At 37.2% G+C, this 21553-nt stretch overlaps 1 protein-coding gene across 1 annotated transcript in view; it reads right to left on the bottom strand.

Moving 5' to 3' along the window:
- Positions 1 to 21553, bottom strand: part of LOC124619750 (lymphoid-specific helicase-like) — a 161727-nt gene that overhangs the window by 33826 nt on the left and 106348 nt on the right. Inside the window, exons 11-13 of the mRNA XM_047146329.1 lie at positions 17206 to 17324; positions 4995 to 5229; positions 227 to 463 (exon numbers count right to left, since the gene is read on the bottom strand). Coding sequence (XP_047002285.1) covers positions 227 to 463; positions 4995 to 5229; positions 17206 to 17324 — 591 coding nt within the window. The remainder of the gene's footprint in view (positions 1 to 226; positions 464 to 4994; positions 5230 to 17205; positions 17325 to 21553) is intronic.

Here is a 21553-nt window from a genome sequence, read left to right as displayed (position 1 = left end):
AAAACTTTGTACACAGTGACATTAGTTTCAACAAGAAAATTGTACTAGCAGTTACAATTTGAGCATCGTATCTCAGAAAATGAACTATGAAATGCAGTAAATTAATCAAAGTACCTTCAAACAATTCTTTTAGGCTAAAGTGCAAAGCACCATCCCTTCCCTGCTGATACATCTAAAACTAAATTAACTGTAGATCAACTTTATTGAAATTCTGAACTCTGCTTACCCAGTCACTGTCATATATAATGACAGTATCAGCTGTTGTGAGATTCAGTCCCAGACCACCTGCACGTGTTGAGATGAGAAAAATGAAAGTATCCTCACTGTGGCTAAAGTGCTGAATGTTATCCACTCTCTCAGAGTATTGCATGGAACCATCTAATCTGCTGTACTGATAATCTCTCATTTGCATATATTCTTCCAAAACATCCAACATAATTGTAAAAGTTGAAAACAGTAACACCTACAATAGACCACAAAAAAACACATTACACTGTGGATCTTCTCACACTTCAAATGAACAAATGGCAAAAAGAAGAAAGTATAAAGCATATAAAATCCACTGTAAAGACTGGCCATTCACACATGGAACTTAGCATTACCCAGTCTAGTTGTTATGTCATAGTCTTCCAGATGCACATTTAATATAACAGATGTGGGACAGCACAACTGTTGCATGCATTCCATCACATTTAGGTCACTGTCACAACTCATCATCATGAATAATGATCCCACAAATTCCATTCAGGAATGTTTGTAATCAGCTTACAAATAACTTACAGCTGCACAACTTAAGAAAGTTCTACACTTGACTGTAAGAAAAACAGCAAATATTACACAAAACTTGTTGAGGATTTCTTTAAAATAGCAGCACTTACTTGTGATTCGCAGTTGGTAGCAAGTTACATATTGAACCTAAAAGGAATTGTTACTCCACTAAGGCTCTAACCCTTACAGAGGCTAATTTATAAAAAGCTTAAATTTTTTAAGATAAATTATGCAGTTCTTCAATTAAAGTGCTGAGATTTTGAATTGAATGTTCAGGTAACAGTATCACGAAAGTCGAAGAAACTTTTAATTAAAAAGTTATATCATGAAGTAAGGAACTAATATTTAATATTAAGCAAAATATGACAAATTAATGTTCTTAATCTATGAATGTTGTTCTACTACATTTAGGTGTGACCAATCACTTTTGAGAAGCACAACCTTTCCAAATATCTGAACTGGTTTCGTAAACAGCTACATTTGGTTAAAAAAAATCATCATCCCAACCTTTTTTGTGAATTAGGTGTCTTAACTCTAGTTGGACAGGTATAGATTCAAATGGTTTTGTTTCTCACTTGTTTCTCCGTAACAGTAGCTAGCATACCACTACATTCCTTGTGTTAAGTGTTTCCTTGAAAGACAATTAGTATTTAATGTCTTATTCAGAAAGTGAACATGGAGAACAACTGCTGTGCTACCAATCTGAACTAATCTTATATTGCTTGGATATTAGCTACAATTCGAAAATCATTCCTGTTAAAATACGTGAATAAACTAAATGAGCACAAACAGAATATACAAGCAAGGTGGACAGGAAACTTAAGTCGACTCCCTCTTTCCTTTTGAAGAATAGTGCAAATGTGATTTAGCAGACAGAACTGATGGGTGAGCTCCCTGTGGTACATACTTCTAAGAGCACACAAACAGTATGAATAGAACATATTTGGCATACATTACCCACGTCGCCCAGTGTCTGTGGAAGGGCAAATATGTGCGAGTCATTCAATAATTAAGGCCCAGAATTTGCTTTTCTTGGAACGTATTTATTCTTAAGAATTAGAATTAGGTTATAATGTCACTCAACATTTCTTTTATATTTATTAGTTTTGTACATAGTCTTCATCATGTTCTATGGCCTTATTCTATCTGTATGTAAGAGCATGTATTCCCTATCAATAAAAGCTTATCTTATGCTCATAGCCATATTTTCACTTATGAATTACAATCATCATCATCATCATCATCATCATCATCATCATCATCATCTACGAAGTGTGTCCCACGTAGAGAACCACAAAGCAGTCAAAACGAAGATTACCAGGTCTGGCCTATAGCCTGGAGGGGCAATGATATCGAACCCAATTTGGTGATGTGTTCTCAGGTTGTGAGACTTGTGTGTAGGCATGAATTATGCTGGAGCACGATTTATTTTGGATTCTTGTCATACTGAACACAACAGAAACTATTCCCAAGTATGTTCAGTCTTCATATGTGCCTCTGAATTGGCAACTTCTCTGCAAGAATAACACATACACTATCACAAACGACTGTCACTATGACTTAACCAGCAGAGGGCACTGCCTGTAATTTCTTCTTTTTTTGGTGACTGAGTGTTGGACCACTCCAGTAACTGCTTTTATGTTTCTGGCTCCAAGTGATCTACCCAAGCTTCATCATATGTAACAGTCCGTGACAGAAGGCTTCTCCACTGTCCTCAAACTGCTCCAACAGTTCAGATGAAAGAAATGGCTTTTTAATCTGTTAGTCTGCTGTGAACATTTGTGAAATCCATCTTGAATATATTTTGGAATAGCGCACACACACTTCCAGTGCTCACTGATAGCTGTTTAGTCAATTGTTTAGTTGTGATGTGCTGGTCTACATGAATAATGGAATCCGTGCAATTCATCATACTGGGAGCAGTGGCTGTGACAGAATGTACCAAATATGGCCAACCATGGTGCTCACTCTCTGCATTTCCTGATGCTTTAACTCTCCTTACCATCACCCAATAATACTCCTACCCACTGATCACTACTATACATTTCACACAAATGTTTATCAGAGTTTACCGAGGCTTCATTTCAACATCCAAGAAATGAATTTTAACACATTGCATGCCATGAGATAAGCTGACAGCAAGATACGAGAACATACAGTATGACTGGTAAGTTGAGATTCCAACATACAGTAGTGTGTTGATTACCTGAATGTCAATCAACCAAATGACCATTTAATTGAACTGTTACTCGCTCACGGGTGCCGCTCTCCCCTGGCTACTGTCTTGACTATCCAGCACCAATGCTCAGTTACTGACAATAATAACTGATTGTGCTGTGTTACATTCACTTGTGTCATCTTTGCCGAGTACAGTAAACTTGTGACTTAAAATGCCTAAATCACAGATCTAGGTGACACTGTTTACAAGTGGTTTACATAAAAAAGGGAAACCTACCTATGGTTCCATTCTATGTGAAAAGGAAATTCAATTTAATGGAAATTCTGCACGGCCATCAAACCTGTAAAGCAAACACAGGCTGCTGGATTGTTTCAGAATCAAACTATGGGATGTATCAAGGGAAGAAGATCATGGTTTCAAAAACATTTACAATGCTGACAAAACTGGGCTCAGCTAGAGAGATATGGCAAGAAAATCTCTTACACGTTCATGGTAAACATATCCGCCACAGTTGTAAAATACTTTATTGACTAAAGTCTTTCACGACAGAACAAACTTATACACTACAACAGTTTCAGGGGGTCTGAGCCCACGCATTTGCCTATTAGTTGTTGGGTTACGGACATGATGTAGTAGCAGTAGTAGTAGTAGTAGTAGTACTACTACTACTACTACTACTACTACTACTACTACTACTAGTAATAGTAGAATTCAGATACAACTAATGAAGGTTCTAAGATCTCAAAACCGAGGTACTGTATAGCAACTTCCATCCTGAACATGTTACAGAACAGGTGTGTGTGTGTCCCACAAAAACTATTCTGTTAGTTGTTTTCAATTACACTTTGAGAACTTTCCTCCATTTCCAAAATTCTATTCCTAGCTTTTTTCAAATTTTGTTCCTTTACACCATTCCATGCTGCTACGAACATGTAGGACGGATCTTTCAAATCAATATTTTTATGATTTCTGAACAGACTTTCTGCTCCCTCCTTTTTCTGTCTGAAAGTCTCAATAACACACTGATCCATGGGCTGTAATAAGGAGGTAACGTGAGGTGGAAGAAACACCACTTTTATCCACTAGCTTCCTTTTCTTTTATCACATGATGCAAGAGTTGGTACGATGTCAAGGAACAGTAATGTTTTCTACCTCTTGCCACAGTTTAATCAGTATCAATCACCATCAGTTTAACATGATTTACTTCATTTGTTAGACACTTCATTCTGAATTAATTTTCTTCTTGTTTCAGCTGAATGTTACCATCGTGTTGAGAGGCTGATAAAAAGCTGGTACCATTTTTATGTGATATTAGATGCGAACAGCAACCAAATTTCTCATTAGGCAACTCACTTATTACAGTCTCTCATAATCACATAAAATAATGAACTGGGTTCAGAATCAAGTAATGCTTTTGTAGTCATTTTCACCTTTGAATGTTACTTTTACTTAAAAAGGTACATTAATGTTTGTATTTGGTACCCAAAAATGCATGAGATTTTTATTGAAAACTTGCTCAAATACAACAAGAGTGTGTAAGATGATAGAATTTAATGCTATTTCCTCCTGTCTTTCACAAAACTGTCAAATTTTAAACAGAGGAATAGACTGTTACTGTGGCTACTTCATAGTTGCTCGCATATCTCTTGCACAAGTGCCGTGCAAGTCAAATATCAAGTGATTGTATGAGCAACATCAATACTGTAGGGAACACTTGAGTATTGCAAAATCTTGAGCCTATCTGAAAACGAGATAATTGTTTACTTGGCCTTGCCCTTCCAAATTCTTCGAAATCAAACTGCATGTGACCTAAATAGCCAAAACTTCATCTGTAATGTAAGACAACTATAAACTCTATTGAAAAATTTACAAATGTTGCCTCCACAACAACAGTTTAATCTGCGATTGTAACATGACCTCATGTTTTTAAAATGATGAATTTGCGGAAAAACCTCAGTTTATAATTGGATAAATAAGTATATTGATGTTTCAGCTCCTAGCACAATATGATTTACTCTGTTGATGTGTTCTAGCAAATTAAAATTACCTTGTGCCCTTGAGCTTTCAAACGTGGCAACAGTGCATCAAGGACAAGCATTTTTCCAGATTTATCCACCATAGTTTCATCTATCCTTACTGCTCCATCAGGCAGTAGTGGCTGCTGCACAAGATATGGATGATTCACAATTTTGCGCAGTTGCATCATTGGATTCTGCATCTTAATGCTTATACGGTACTTCTGGTCCTTTTTGTCCACTACAGTTATCATATTTTTCTCATGTCTGAAATCAGAGCACAGAAATATAACATTGTTCATATTCCCAAAAATTTGCAAAAAAGAAGGAAGTATGTGAACACATGGTACTAAATAACAGATTCAAAAATCACATAGGCAAATTATTTACAAATATGGACTCAACAGTAGTGTTCTTCTTATTAAAAAAAAAAGGAGAATGCTGTAGAAAGTAAACTTCATTGTTGAGCTGGGCCGTTCCATGCCGAGTGGTCTAATTTAAGAATAAGTTTCCACATGACCGTCACAGATCTTGCTGAAATTTTGTGTGAACATTCACATGTTCCCAATGAACACAGAAGGTATCGTCGTCGTGCAAGACAGACAATATATAAAACAATAGAAGACGTTGAAATGACAACATCTGCTGCTGACAAGAAAAAAAATACTATAAAATCTGTCGCTGCACATTCACTACTAGATGGACCCGCTGTCTTCTGTGGATGTAGACTGAACTTCAGTATTGATCTGAATGATACGTTTTCGCATGGTAATGGCTGGCTAACTGTTGCTGTTGTACGAGGTGGTACAGGCATACCCAATGTATCAGGACTGGAAAGTTTCGTAGACAGAGACATTATAGCGTACCGCACATACCATGTTTGTGAAAATGCAAATAAAGACTTTGGCAAATCATCATATATGTCACCCTCACCCTTCTCCTTGTATACACGTAATAGACGTAAAATATCTGTAAATGAAACTGTATTTATTTGGATTAAAGGTAAAGGTACATGTGAATATGTAAAATTTGTTGACGAAAATTTAGAGAAAAAGATAACATAGAAAGTAATGCAAAATCATCAGTTTTTTGAAATTGGTGATTGAGTAAATTTCAAGAGTTACAAACTTTGATGTGACAACAAAAACAGCACCAAATTTGGCAAAGAAACCATCACCAATTTTAAAAAGGCATCGGATTTGGCAAAAAACATCATAATTAGGAAAAATAACACTAAATTTGGCAAAAATAACACTAATGATGGCAAAAAATAACACCAACTTTGGCCATAACATAAAAGATTTTTTTCTGTCCCTAAACATTGGCGAAGTTTTACTTCCACCGATTTAATACTTCAGAGATAAGCTATGGTGACAAAAGTCATGGTATATCTCCTAATATCATGACAGGCCTCCTTTTGCCCGGTGTAGTGCAGCACCTCGACATGGCATGGACTCAACAAGTCGTTGGAAGACCCCTGCAGAAATACTAAGCGATGCTGCCTCTATAGCTGTCCATAACTGTGGAAGCGTTGCTGGTGCATATTTTGTGCTCAAACTCACCTCTTGAAGTATGTCCAATAAACTTTTGAAGGGATTTATTTGTTGTTTACTGTAAATGGTCTTCATGTAGCCAAACATAGCTGTCTCCAGTCAATGATTGGTTTAGCTGGATCAGAAGACCCAGTTCATTCCGTGTAAACACAGCCAACACCATTACGGAGGCACCAGCAGCTTTCACAATACCTTATTCAGGCCACAGTTTTCCAGTCAGCCAGAGTACAAATAATATGCTCACAAGCCCACGAGAGGCACTGCAGACTATGTCGTGTTGTTAGCAAAGGCACTCTTGTCAGCTATCTGTTGCCATAGCCCATTAATGCCAAATATCGCTGCACTGTCCTAATGGATATATTCGTTGTGCTTCCTATGTCAATTTCTGTGGTTAAGTCATACACTGCTGATTGTCTTTTAGCAATGACAACTACTCCAAAACCACTGCTCTCGGTCGTTAAGTGAAGGTCGTCTGCCACTGCATTATTGGTAGTGAGAGGTAATGCCTGAAATTTGGTATTCTTGGCACACTCTTGATGCAGTGAATCTCTGAATATTGAATTCCCTAATCATTTCCAAAACAGAATGTCCGATGTGTCTAGCTCCACCTACCATTCAACATTCACATTCTGTTAATTCCCATCATGCGATCATAATCGCATCAGAAGCCTTTTCGTATGAATCACATGGGTACAAATGACAGCTCTGCCAATGTACTACTCTTTTATACATTATGTACGCGATACTACCCCCATCTGTGCATGTGCAATTTTTAACCCGTAACTTCAGTTGCCTCAGTGTGCAGTCATCCATTTGACACCAGAGTGTAGCTACCAACAGTGCACCCGTGAGTTTTCGGCAACTTTGAAACATAATGTCTCCGGCAAAATTTTCTTGAAAGAAAATAAACTAGGCTATCTTGTACAGCTTTTCACACTTTCTTAAGCAAAACAACAACAAAAAAGAATTCCTAGGCAATTTTCATACGGATAATTTGACGCAAAGTCCACCAAAACAATAGATACTCAGAAAACAATGGGAAGTGCAGATTTTTATATCTCCAGAGCTAACTGCAGGATCGACTTTGTACGAAATAACATACTGAACATACTTAGAGTATAAAATTTCATTCACCTACTGCTTTCCAATAATTTACATATTAAAGGCAAAGTTGACAATTTTTCTAAAAATTGCTGAAAATGGCTATCTTTGGCAGGATAAAAAAAAGCTTCTTCAAATTCTCTTACACCATTTCCATTAGAAAGACCATGTTCTATACCACCTAAAAACTGGATGTTCTACAATTGTGTAAGACAACGAGGTCCCGATATGCAGTTTCGCAAATAAGTAGATTTTTTTAAAAGACATTCCTACAGCGTTTAGCCCTACAGAATTTTTGTAATAAGTGAAATGGAATAAGGAATCCAATAAAAAGAACGTTTTCTCTTTTTTGTGGGTCCAATAACTTGAGACAGTCATATTCGAAATGTGTAATATTTTGGTTTTGTCTTAACAACTCTACTCAAACCTTCCCATTAGTGACATCTAGCTCGCAGTACAGTTTTCCTCAAGAATTTCTACAGCAAATTAATTAAACCCCTAAGAGATTCAAGCAGCTTGAAGTAAACATAAGCTTAGGATTCAAAGAGAGATTACTTCTAGTATTGGCCACTGACAGAAATGTATCACCAGGCTTGGTATCCTGGTTGAAGAAACCCTTATTAGGCTTGGGAACTTGTGGTAAAGAAACCCACCCATGACTGCTGATGGAGAGGGTTGGGGTTGGGTTGTTTGGGGAAGGAGACGAGACAGTGAGGTCATCGGGCTCATCGGATTAGGGAAGGATGGGGAAGGAAGTCGGCCGTGCCCTTTCAAAGGAACCATCCCGGCATTTGCCTGGAGCGATTTAGGGAAATCACGGAAAACCTAAATCAGGATGGCCGGACGCGGGATTGAACCGTCGTCCTCCCGAATGCTGGTGGAGAGCTATCAGGCATAGCCCATATGGTGATGGAATGCTGGTTTTCTCACCTTAAAAGGAACCAGAAGTGTTTAAGCCACCATTGACCATAGCACCACATTTATACAATTTTTTATCAATACACTAATATTCCACATAAACCACAAACTATGCTAACACAAAGCAAGTTATGCTTTAAACTGATATCAAATTAGCACTTCATGAAACTTACACATAAAAATATATATTAATAATTCTCTATAGCATGAATCCGCTCCAGAAAATGTCAGGAAGACTGCTATGAACTTCACCAAAATTGCAAAGCCGGTATCACACAACGATCCACCATGAACGGTACTGGTCTAGCACGACAGCCATCTAGCGGTAGAACAGATGAAACTACAAAAATTAGAGCACACATTATCTGTGCGCCGGAATAGGGAGCAGTTCTAAACTGCCTTCAATCGGCGCATGTGCAGAAGAGGCTGCCATAGTGTTTTCTGCTTGTTATTTGCATACTGCTTGGTGGCTAGTAGCTCATTTCAGATTTTCATGTTGGGGATTTTCCAAGTTTTTTTAAGTAAGTAGGTTTTCATAAAAGCATAGGAAAAATTTTCTTTTTTTTTTTGCCCGTAGCCTTTCTTTTGAACTAGCTGTTTCTGAAAGCATTATTTCTATTGATTACTTCGTATTCTAGAAACGAAATGGAGCAAAGAGGCATTAAGCATCTTAATTCAGGCATACACCGAGGAAAGGTGTACATGTGACTCAGTGCATCACAATAAGATATGTCAGCAATCGTTTCTTTCTGAGTAATATGCATGTAACACCACACTGTTATTTTCCATTTGTATTGTAATGCCTTAGCTTACGAGAGTTCACGTTTGTTTTGATTGCATCTCTTATTTCAGCATGCCAGAACAGAGAAACTGACAGTGATTGACAACAAAGTCCGTGCAGTTTCGCCCAGTGCGATAGACGAGGACTGAAAAACTGAGCAGCACTTATATAGCGTATATTCAACACTTGGAAAAATAACTAAGTACACCTTTAAGTATTGGTCCTTTCAAGTGCTGCAAATTGCAGCGCATACATCCACGACAACTTTTGAAATGGTGGACTGCGCTATTCTGTGGCTAAAAGCCAGACTTAAAAAGATTCCCCATTCGCCAGGAAACTTAATATTACAACCAGCCTGCAATGTAACAGGGCGTTTACCGGTATTTTATCAGTGATCTTGGCTGGTATGATCACAAAACATATAATTCTTATCTTCGAGAATGTGAAATAGCCTCCCTCATGACTGTCACACTTCTCGATTCCGTCTTCTATCACAGACAGCAGCTTCTCAAAACAGGCCATGTCCATCCTAATGAAGTTCCAAAATTCTTGTGATCTTCAGGCCTCAGTTCTTTCATTAACAATGAATATATTCCCCTGCCTTCATCCCTTCTTTTCAGCCAGCGACGAACCCAACAACGTCTGACTTTTTGTTTTCGTCACCATTCTGCCCTAATTCAAAGATTTACTGTCACTGACAGGGCAATAGCTCCAAAAACAAGTGGATCCTCCATGTGCAATATGCTGTATAAATGTAAATTTCGATATACATGTAACTGTGTAACCAAGTGTTGCAATATAGAACTGTTGAGTCTGTAATTCAGAACAGTACTAACCCACATAAGAGAAAAACAATTACTTAATAAATAATGGCAAAAAACAATTTCTTATGAAATAGGAACCTTGAGGTCATAGAAATAATTTGAACATTTGATGTTCCAGTATATCATACAGTCGCCCTAGAGTAGCGCATGGTAGAAAGGACGACTTTACAAGACATCAGACAGTTCTATTTTCTTTTTGCCCGTATCATCTGCTGCTGCACATGCGCGCTAGGTGTATCCCGTGTGGATGGTGTAATAGGTCAGAAGCGAACCAGTCTGTAGTTGCAGGTATGCACTTTTGGGGCACTGGTGCATAGATGTACAGTTTAGGTGCATCATGTAATATGGGCTTAACAATGATGTAAAACCTGAAGGCTATTTATACGATGTTTGCTGTAGCTGTTATGCAACAATTTTACTACCATGGTCTCCACTGTCATAGTAATGCACATTTAAACTGTGAATTTTATGACCAATCTGCTTCTGTAGTTATAGCAGAGAAACAGACTGAAATATGTCACAATGACCCATGATACGAGACCTCTTTTTTGAAGTATTTTGAGTTATTCGGACTTCATCTCAATTCGTAGTCATCAGGACTTTTGATATTATCTTCCATAGAGATTACTCAACAATTGTAGAACATAATTAAATATGTCACGAGCGACATAGGATCTAATTTTGAATGCACCTCCACAGAGTCCTTTTCTTAGGGCCTTATTTGCTGGCACTACAAAACCAAATACACGTTTTTGGTGGTTTAGAGCATGGTCTTTTGCACAAAAACTATTTAAAAGAGTTTGGGGAGACTGTTTTGTGGAAGTAGGCCAAAGGTAGCCATTTTGTGTTTTTAGAAAAATCATCAACTTTTCTCTAAATTAGTAAGCTATTGAAAAGCAGTAGGAGATGAAATTTTACATTCTAAGTCCTTGTATTGGTAAGTTATTAGGTGCAAAGTTTCAGGTTTATCCCACAATTACTTCTGGAGATATAAAAAACTATCTTCACATTTTCTCGGAGCGTCTATTTTTCGGTCAACTCTGCTTCAAATTATCTATGTGAAAATTGCTCAGGAACTCTTTCTTATTAGTTTGCTTAAACGTTGTACCAGATGGCCTAGTTTTGTTTCTTTCAAGAAATTATTCTGAAGATATTATATCTGAAAGTTACCGAAAATTCACAGGTGCACCGTTGGTAGGTGCACTACTGGGTCAACCGAATGACTATATCTCTGTTAGTATTGAATTAGTGATCATGATTCTTTACCAGCGTTTATTGGGAACGTGCAAATGTTTTACAAAATTTCATTAAAATCCGTGATAGTTGTCTGGGAACCTCTAGACCACTTGGCATGGAGCTACATTATTGGTTTAAAAAGATGGCTAAAACAATACAGTGCAATAAACCAAATAACTAGGAACCCCCATTTGTCAAAAATTGTGATGCAGTGAAGTTAATCCTAGCACATAACTTATGTTCTATACTGTACATGCAACCAGTAACTGCTGTTTCCAAGTTAGTATCTAAGGGATACTTTTGACACTGACTGTGATGGCACACTTGGGTTACCCACCCCTGAGACCATTTCAATTTTTTTCTGCTTTTATGTATCAAATTATTTATGTATAAATAAGTTGGAAATATAGTTTAGTTGGTACCTTATATTTCAGGTTTTTTGGGAGAGTTATTTGTAACTTACATGGTGCCAAAGTGTGCCGGGGGAATCATTTACTATGTGGCTAATAATTTTGGATTGGTACTCATCGGTGGGGTGCAGAAGCTTTTAGATGAAGTTGTGGACATGACTTACTGAAGATACTGCATTATTACTTAGTGTTTACTCGTTTACTAGTTTAGTCTCCAAGAGAAACAAAGTTTGGAAGATGATATTCTACCACCGACAACAGTAGGAAGGAAAGTTTTATACCCACATTCAGTCAATGAGCCAAGCTACAACAATAAACTTTTACAGTATTGACAACTGAAGCAACTGTTTCAGATTCTAATGAAGTAAGTGCAATATCAGGAAGACCTCGAGATGAAAATTTCTAATCAGACTGTCAGTTATGTTCAAAAATGGAAAAAATGTTTTGTTTATACCAATTCTAGTGTAAATGCTTCTGTTGCATTAAATCTTAAAAACGAAACACCACTGAATAGTCTCAAATATTTCGTAACTTAACAATATTTTAGAATGTGACGCACGAAGCAAAATTATATGCAAAAGAAGTCTTACAAAATCATTCAGTCACTCAATTCTCAACTGAACAAATGGAACGATGATACTAAGATTAAACTAAAAGATTTTTTGGAAACACACATAAAGACTGCTGTGATTGGCAAGCTTTCAGAGCCAGTGGCTCCTTCTGGCAGAAGGGTTGAAAGGAAAGGAGGAAGGGTGAAGGAAAAGAAATGCTGAGGTCTAAGAAAAGGGGTAGATTTCAGGAAAGTCACCCAGAACCGCAGGTCACGTGAATCTTACCATACGGGTTGCGAAGGGGGAAGTACAGTAAGTCTCCCCTGGCCCATAGTCCTGGATCCACCCCTTTTCCTTTACCCTTCTTCCTTCCCCTTCAACCCTTCTGCCTCAAGAAGGAGCCACTGGCTCTGAAAGCTTGCCAATCAAACAGTCTTATGTGTGTGTTCTGCCACTGCTTGACAAGTAGATTTTCTTTATGCATCCTATTAAATAATTTTACACAATTATTGGCCGAAAAATTCTCTCTACGGAAACAATATAAAATACTGTGTCACCAAATCATTTAGAGCTGCTGTTACATATATGGCATTTTTCCAGTTATAATCACTGCCCTGCAGATCATTTGTTCAAAATTCAACCATTCATTGAGAAATTACTTCAGAGATCTCAAAGTGTCACAGTGGCAGATAAAGAAATTTGCAGTGGTGAAACACTTATGCCATCTCGAGGATGACTAAGCTTTTTTCAGTATATAAAGAATATGCGCCATAAATCTGGAATAAAATTACTTTAACTTTGAATAAAAGGTGACTACACCTGGAATCAATGCGTACTGTGGAAAGGACGCCAAGCCCAGTGTTTTCTAATTTCTGTTGTTATAAGCCAGATGAGGGTTTTACTGAATGAGGAAAGCATTTTATACACAAAGTTTTTACACAAGTGTCCATCTAGCTCACCAGCTTCTTGAAAATCAACATATTTAGATAAAATAGAAAACTCAATCCTCAGGACAGGCAAAGCTGAAGAAAAAGAAACACACACCAAGACAAGTACGACAGTAGTCGTAACACTAACATGGAAAGGTAAGTGGGACGTGTTTGACGCTAAAAAGGGGACAATAAGAACTTCCCCTCACCGATTTGATTCCTTTAACTGGGTGTGTAGAATACAACTAGGAAAATTTTAGGCATGTTTATATATTTTGTATGGTTGCAACTATTGAAGGATTTTACAGCCAAGCGAGAAAATGTGAGGTCTTTGGAACGTACCTCTCTGCTGTTATTTTCCATTCCCATGTAGTTATAATAGATAAACGTGAATGCCACGAAATTGTGTTATGATCAAGAAACAAACAATAGAATAATATTGTTATGATTGAGAAACGTTAATGAATGAATTGTTTTGCAAAACACACATTGAAAAAAACCACGTACATCCAAAAATTCGGCTTTCATTACAAGTGCTGTGTGTTGTAATAATTAGTCTCTTGCTTGTTTCTGTGATCAGTACGATTGTGATTCGTGCAGTGCTCCCTAATTGTCACAAAGGTAGATCACAGTTGCCACAAGTTTCCCCAATCTCAAGGGTAAGTTAATATGTAAGTTGACAATCTGTCTTTGCAGCTATGGTACAAGAAACAATAGTGCAGACAAGAAAATATCTATATTTAAAAAAAAAATAAAAAAAACTGTAAGCAGATGGTATTTCCTGATGTGAGGAAAAATCTTAAGTACTAACATCAATATCTTTTGTAATGAACTACTTTTAGATCGAGAAAGCAAACCAAATGGTATGTGTGTTTCAGTAAGACCACTGATATTTAATTTCAATAAAATAAAACACATTTGGTGACAAAAATATGCATTTCCTTGGAGTCGCAAGACAGATTTAAAATACCTTCTGTGATTTCAGAAATAACCATAGAACAAAGTGGGCCTCTTGAAAGATGTGTACAAGGTGGGGAAGAACTGTGTAAACCAACACTGTAGGTGATTGCCAATAAAATGTTGGTTCTACCATGACCATGTTCATTATTGTCAGTTATTACCCATTATGTTATATTTATTATTTTACAAGTATTGTGTGATTTTTCTTTTGAGAAGTATACAAGTACATAGAGTGCGAACCACCAGCGACACAATTTTCTTCTTCTTATCATGCATACTTTCTAGCATATAAACTACTTTTGAAGTGCCAAAATGTACTAGAACACATGAAAGTCTATAAAACGCCACTGTGCAATGTACTTGTGGTGTGAGGGTCGCAATTCCTGAAATCCATCGGTCATGGCCTCTGGCCTGCTGAAGAGCACCAAGTCCTGGGTCCTTGGATAAACCATGAAAATCTGCTGCATTACACCACACACAAACAGACACAGCCTGCAGGCAGAAATCGGTGACACTAGATCCAATCGGCAGGCCCGATATATTACAGATACCCACAGAAACACCCTGCGGTTTTGGCCTGCCGCGGAAATCCACTCGTGTGGCCAGCTATTCAAGAGCCACAGACAGCATGTTGATGAAATGAGACCACAGTGATCAATCCATGCAACAGATAACTTGTTCAAATACTCTCCGAATCAATAATAATGAGGACAGGTAGCAACTCACATAAAGATGATTGCTGAGCCACTGACAGGCATGTAGAAAAAGACAATCACACTCTCACAACTAAATTTTCAGCCATAGATTTTGTCAGAAAATGAGAGCACACACATCCACACAATCACTCAGACACACAACTGCCATCTTCAGCAGCTGCGTCTACAGTCTCTGAGCTCAGTCCCTGATAGTCCAGAATTCCCCCGATTTCCAGAACCTATGGCAACCCTGTAGATACACTAATATAAATGAAATGAGGGAACTGATTTCTCTCTCTCTCTCTCTCTCTCTCTCTCTCACACACACACACACACACACACACACACACACACACACACACACACCAGAAATTTGTTGATCTTTAACTGTATCACACGAAAAAATATTTCTTTTGACATCTGTTAACCAAATTCACACTCCAAGTCAAAATATTCTCTGAAGTCTTGCAGTACCCAAGACTGAAATCTTGCTTGTCTCAATGTCAATTACAGGCAAAAATCATCGAGATTCTCAATTACTGGAATGGATGAACTGTCTATGAACATAATTAATTTGGCATGGAACCCACAGACTGCAAATGCTACCTGCCAGTGGCCTATCTCATTCTCCTCGTTTCACAATAAGGATTATCAAAATAAATATGAAACCTGAAATATTGACTATCTGCACAGTCATAATTAATCTTAAATAAGAATTGTGGGAACCAAATAAATAAGAAAATAAATAAATGCCTGCAAGGGGCTCAACCTAAAGACATCACCCTTTTAAAACAAAGCCCTTATTCGCTCAGCTGTGAGCTCCATGAATACAAGTGATTATACAAAGTATACAAGAACGTGTAAAATTTCCAACTATTTTCTTGGAAATAGGTGAGATTCATATCTTCCTTTTTACAAACGCTGAAGTCCTAGTCACGCCCCTCCTGTTAACAAGACTCAAATTGGTAAGCAGAGGTTTGTACGGTTTCCTAGTAAGCACTGTTCATGTTGGTGAAGAAGAGGGACACAAAGAAAGCAAACCCACAAAGATAACCGATTATAATCAAAATCATTTATAGATCTCTCTGACCAGATGAAGTCGTTCTCCCATCATCTAAGGCAGAGTCTGAAATTATACAGGAAGCTAGTAAGTGAACTGATGATAGGGTCAGTGCTGGTAACATGTGGTTTAGGGATACATCAACAAAAAGAAAATTTCAGTCACTAAATTTGAAGAAGTAAGTAAGTTTAGAATTGCCCTATACAGAAGATGCAGATAAACATGACACATCTTACCAAAGCCATCACATTGCTTGGATATCACACACCTGTGAACATTGGAGCACCCAGACACACGTGTAAAGTGTGTTACAAACAAATTAAGTGTGGATGTGGATGAGAGCAAGCTATCAAGAAATGAAAATAAACTGCTTGGAAATGTATGAATTGTGGAGCATGTTTTTGTGTAGAATTTTTTTTCCCCCACAAAGCTCTACACATACAGGTGTTGCCGAAGTTATGTTCAGTCCTTGAAAACTGTAAACCATGAAAATGATTTATTACTGGGGACATCATCCGCTGTTAACACAGCGTGCTGCTGCGAGTTGCCATGGCACAACAGAGCTTGAAAAGAAAATATGTATTATTTCATGTGATCCAGAGAGAGAATTTTCCAAGAGTTATTTCTAACTTGTGTGGCAGTCAATGTTTTAAAGAGCCATCAGCATCCTGGATCACATTAGATGTAGGTAACCAAATACAGTATATTTTAATCTTGTGCATTGTGTCAGTAGAATCCACGTGACACCCACTGTTTTCACCAGCACCACAAACCCAGTAATTGGCTGCACAAGGAACACAATAGGAAGTTCCTGTAAACTAACGAGTTACAGTGGCTTGAAAACTGGCTAATGGAACGAGAAAGAGTTTGAAAACATTATAAACTAACTGGTCACAATTTTCACAGAATTCGTTTGTTACTCTACATCCAGTACCCAAAATGGTTAGGAGCCATTCCTCTACATCATTCACAAAGCAAACAAGAAAGAAAGAAAGAAAGAAAGAAAGAAAGTTAACAGTGGTGCAAGATTTATTCCTCACCATTCACTACTAAGCATGTTTAAGAGGATATGTCAAGAATAAAATAAACAAATTTAGCATTCAAGATCATACACTGACCCCACATGAAAATGACTTGTTACAAGTTTATAATAGTTGCAGTATAAATTTTGTTTTTTATTCAGACATGCAACAAACTAATACACACTTCCAATAGATATACATACACAATTTCCTCCCATTCTTCTGGATCATCATCATCATCTGTGAAACCATAAACAGGTTTCTTCGCAAGCACACACCGACGTTTCTTACGTGTACCATCCTTGTTGTCTGGTAAAACATTCTGGGAACAGAGAAATAAAATATTTTATTATTTTGCTAAATCAAGGACACATTGTTTCAAAGTGGAGACAAAAAAAATTAGTGTTTTTACATAGAGGCCTTTGCTGTAACTGTGCTTCACAACTGTGACACTCTCCAGTCTCTTACCATACTTCCTGGTTAAGTAAATAATACACAATACAGTAACAAATTAATGTATGTGAAGGCACGAAATCTTGTCACATATTAACCAAACTATTCTCCACACTTACTGGGTGAAGACACACAATCACACTGTTCTCATGAAGCAGACAGCTATCCTTGCTAGCATGTGGCTGATGTAATGCTACAGCGATTGTGGCAAATGGGAAAGCGGTGTGTGTAATATTACATCACACAACTTAAGGAGTTTTTCTGTGAAATAAAAATTAATTATTAATAAAGCATTTTTTTAACTATTACATCACAGACATTACCCCTTACATGAGTGTTCTCTTGTCCCCAACATTTTGTGTGCTTTTGGGATGATTTTGATTTCAAAATGTACAGTGGAGAGAAGAAACATTTGAAGAAAAATTAAAATCCCTTGGCAAGTATTTGGACACTGATAACTATGTCATGTTACAAATCATATGAAAAGTTTGATAATTCTAAATTTGTTTGATGTGTGATTGCTGCACATGCTTAACATATTTTCACAGGTTATGTTGTTGTGAATGTTTCTCCAGCTGGTACATCATGAAATGGATCAGAATGTGCTTTATATTTTATATGTCCACTTATCTAAAGTAGGGAAAAACGTAAGATAAGAGTGGCTGTGATTTAGATGGTGACCGAATAGATGTTGATGAAATTCCTGAGAACTGTCTACACAAATCCTAATGAATTAAAACAGAACGGAGGACTCTACATATCAAGTGAATATTTACATTTTTTTTAAAATTTCTTTCACATTCCACTAATAACAGCCATGAAGGATGTAATGGTACTTGAATTACGTAACCATTATGGCACCTCACCTCAACCTCTTGATACCAGCAATATTCTACTGTGTTTCTGTAAAATAGTTAACATATTTCTGTGACAACATTCAGATTTGATTTCATTAATGTAGAGGTACTTTGATACATCGATATGTTTATATTGCAATGATATTATTCTCACGTGTATTCTTTCTTTTGTCAATATGATCTTTGAAGTACTTGTAACCCTGATTTTTGGGCGCGTAAGCGGTTATTAGAGAGTCAAGTCTTGGTCGTCATGTTGATAAGACGCAAATTGTAGTCAGTTTATGAAATGTGAACTTTAACAGTGAGGAAGATATTTTCAAGTATGCTTTATATTTTGATGTGATGGTGCAACAAAAGTAATAAAAAAGAAGTGTAACTTAAATTCAGAGTGCTGATTATTTTTTTTTCATCACTATTGTCTTAACTTGCGAAAGTTTAATCTTCAAGAATGGTTTATGAAACACATCTATAAAACTTTTGAATATCGCAGAATAACACCTAGGCCTCTTTGCATCCGAGCTTGGAATCATCACTACCTAGATTTTCGACAACTGAGCCATGAGTTCACAACGAGACCAGCATGGGAAACACGAAAAGATGAGTGCCTAGTTTATCCATTATTTCATGAAATGACTTTATTAACTGTGCTGTAATGACTCCTGCCACATAATATAACTTTGTTGTTGCCCAAAAATGCAATATTTAGCAGCGTGAGCAACACAACAATCATAATTAATTTTTGACCTTTGTTGTGGTAGGGTTGTTAGAACGAACAGAGGAATTGTTATGCAAGGCAGAAATTTGCTAACCTGAGTTCTGAGACTAATCTTCTGCCTAGTTCTAGGGTTAAAAAAGATACAGCAGGAAACAAAAGAAAGAAACATCCTTACTACAGAGCTGTATATGGTAATACATAACAGACCGGATGTGAAGAGTCATTGGAATACTGAGCCTGGTGTCAGTTGCAACTTTTACTCCAGTACTTCGCCAAGGGAGAAGTTTATACCTGTATTATCCATGTCTGACCTGAATGACAACACAGAGGCAAAACAGAGTTGCCAGCAAGTGTCTGAATACTTTATAAAGTTAAATTTCTCCCAAGTTTGTGGTCAATAAATGAAAAAAATACAGTATGAAGTTTTGTATCTTAACTGACACCAGGACAGAATAAATATGAATTTTTGAAGTGCATTGTGGAAAAGATGAGGCTAAAGATCACAATGGCACACATGACTTGTCTCCACTCTGTAGCAGCCACAGATAAGCAGTCATGTGCATGAGGTGTGCTTGCTTCTGTGCGTATGTGTTTTTAACTTTCCAAAGAAGGCTTTGGAACAAAGCTGAATGTGTAACAGTCTCTTCGTAGTGCCTGCCTGCAAGTCTGTGTGTCATATTTACAATAAGTAAACCTCTCTATTTTGTAATAAAGTGTACACTTACCAGAAGGAATAGCTGAAGCTAATACTGGTCTGATTGAGACAGAAGTAAAGAACATGAAAGGACTGTCTACAGCACTAAAAGCTCATAGGAGCAGATTTCTCTCATACTGAAGCCCAAGTGACATGCCTTGCTTTTGAACCTCCCCAACACACAAATCTTTCCTCCCCAAGGAAGTTCTGAAAGGCTAGGATTGTGCCACTCATTTTAATACGTGTCTATTGGCAGAACTAAAAATTTTGTCTCTTCAAGGCAAGTATTGGGCAGATAATTTACAGTCAATCCACTGTAACGAAGTTTATGCATGTAACGTATATATAAAGGTTTGCTGTTCTCTTCTACGGAGTCAACAGTGTTTTTCACTGAAATAAAAATTTTCACAGAGAAGGCTGGCTGAAATGACACCTCATACGAATGCAGTGTTAGGCTGTGTGTCTCCCTTTGCTCCAACTGATATCTAACAGTAGCACACAATAAATGCCACATTTCACTTTGATCTTCTGTTTTGTGTCACATAAATTTGCTACGAAAAAAATGTAAACAAGAACATCATTGTTTACTTGTCTAGTTTAATATAATATTCTTCTTTCTTTTTTTTAAAAAAAAAGGAAAGAAAGAAACTGTACAGAAATATACCTGTCCATGGAACTATTGATATAATTAAGTGTAACTTAATAAAAAACAAACAGCTTTGTAAGGCGGAGATATACAAACTCATACAGACGTTGCAATTAGTTCTAGCATGTAAGTACTTCTCATTCAGGAAAATCTAGTCTATATGCAGCCAAATGGCCTACCAATGGGAATTGGGTCTTGCAGGACTTTTAGCTGACAAATTAACCATTTGGGGAAAAAAATATTCTTCAGGGCCAATGCCCATTTAAATCACCTTGTTCAATGGTACAGTAGATGAAACCGAATCCTTTGCAAATGGCATGAGTAACACGCACACAACATGAAATTCACTGTTGAGCATCAGACGGAAAAGGGTATCAATTTCCTTGATCTTAGAATAAAAAGACTGAATCAAAAGTATACCTTTGAAATTCATATACAACCAACCACCACAGACATAATTATAAATAATTCTTCGTGTCACCCTGCCCAGTAAAAAATGGGCTATTTCAGATCCATGTTAAACTGCATAAATAAAATTCCCCTCAGTTCATTTGCCATGGAGAAATGATATCAATATTATCAAAACTGTAGCTAAAAATGATGGCTATAAGCCACCAAATAATTGACCACCCAACAATAAAATTAAAGATAGTAAATCACTTGCAGATAATTCACAACCAATAGCAGAAAAGGAATGATTTGCGCGCATTCCCTTCCTGGGCGCAAACTCATCAAACCGCCAATCTTTTCTGAATGACAGGAGTTCAAGTACGTTTCCGTACTAACAACATTGGGCAACATAACATTATCAATGGCACCAAAACCACCAGCCTACGTCTAGAAAAATCAGGAGTTTACATGATTATTTGTGACAACTGCCCCAGCTTTTATCTTGGACAGGCCAGCAGAAGCTTCAGTATAAGATATCGAGTACACATGGGCACCTTTAGAACAAAAACTTTAAATACATCCAAAATAGCCACCCACACGAGCCAATATGGACAGTTTCTGACATTAATGACAACTTACAGTTATTACACACCAGTCACAAAGGTAAGAAAATGGACCTCTTAGAGGAGCCAGAAATGTATATTCACACCCTCACCTCAACTCAACACAATCCAAATGAACAGATGGAGCTGGACAATAAACATTTTTTAAATAAGTTCCTTGGGCTGTTCACAGA

This window comes from Schistocerca americana, chromosome 6 (assembly GCF_021461395.2).
Source record: "Schistocerca americana isolate TAMUIC-IGC-003095 chromosome 6, iqSchAmer2.1, whole genome shotgun sequence".
Lineage (NCBI taxonomy): Eukaryota > Metazoa > Arthropoda > Insecta > Orthoptera > Acrididae > Schistocerca > Schistocerca americana.
This window is presented reverse-complemented; position numbering and strand designations above follow the sequence as displayed.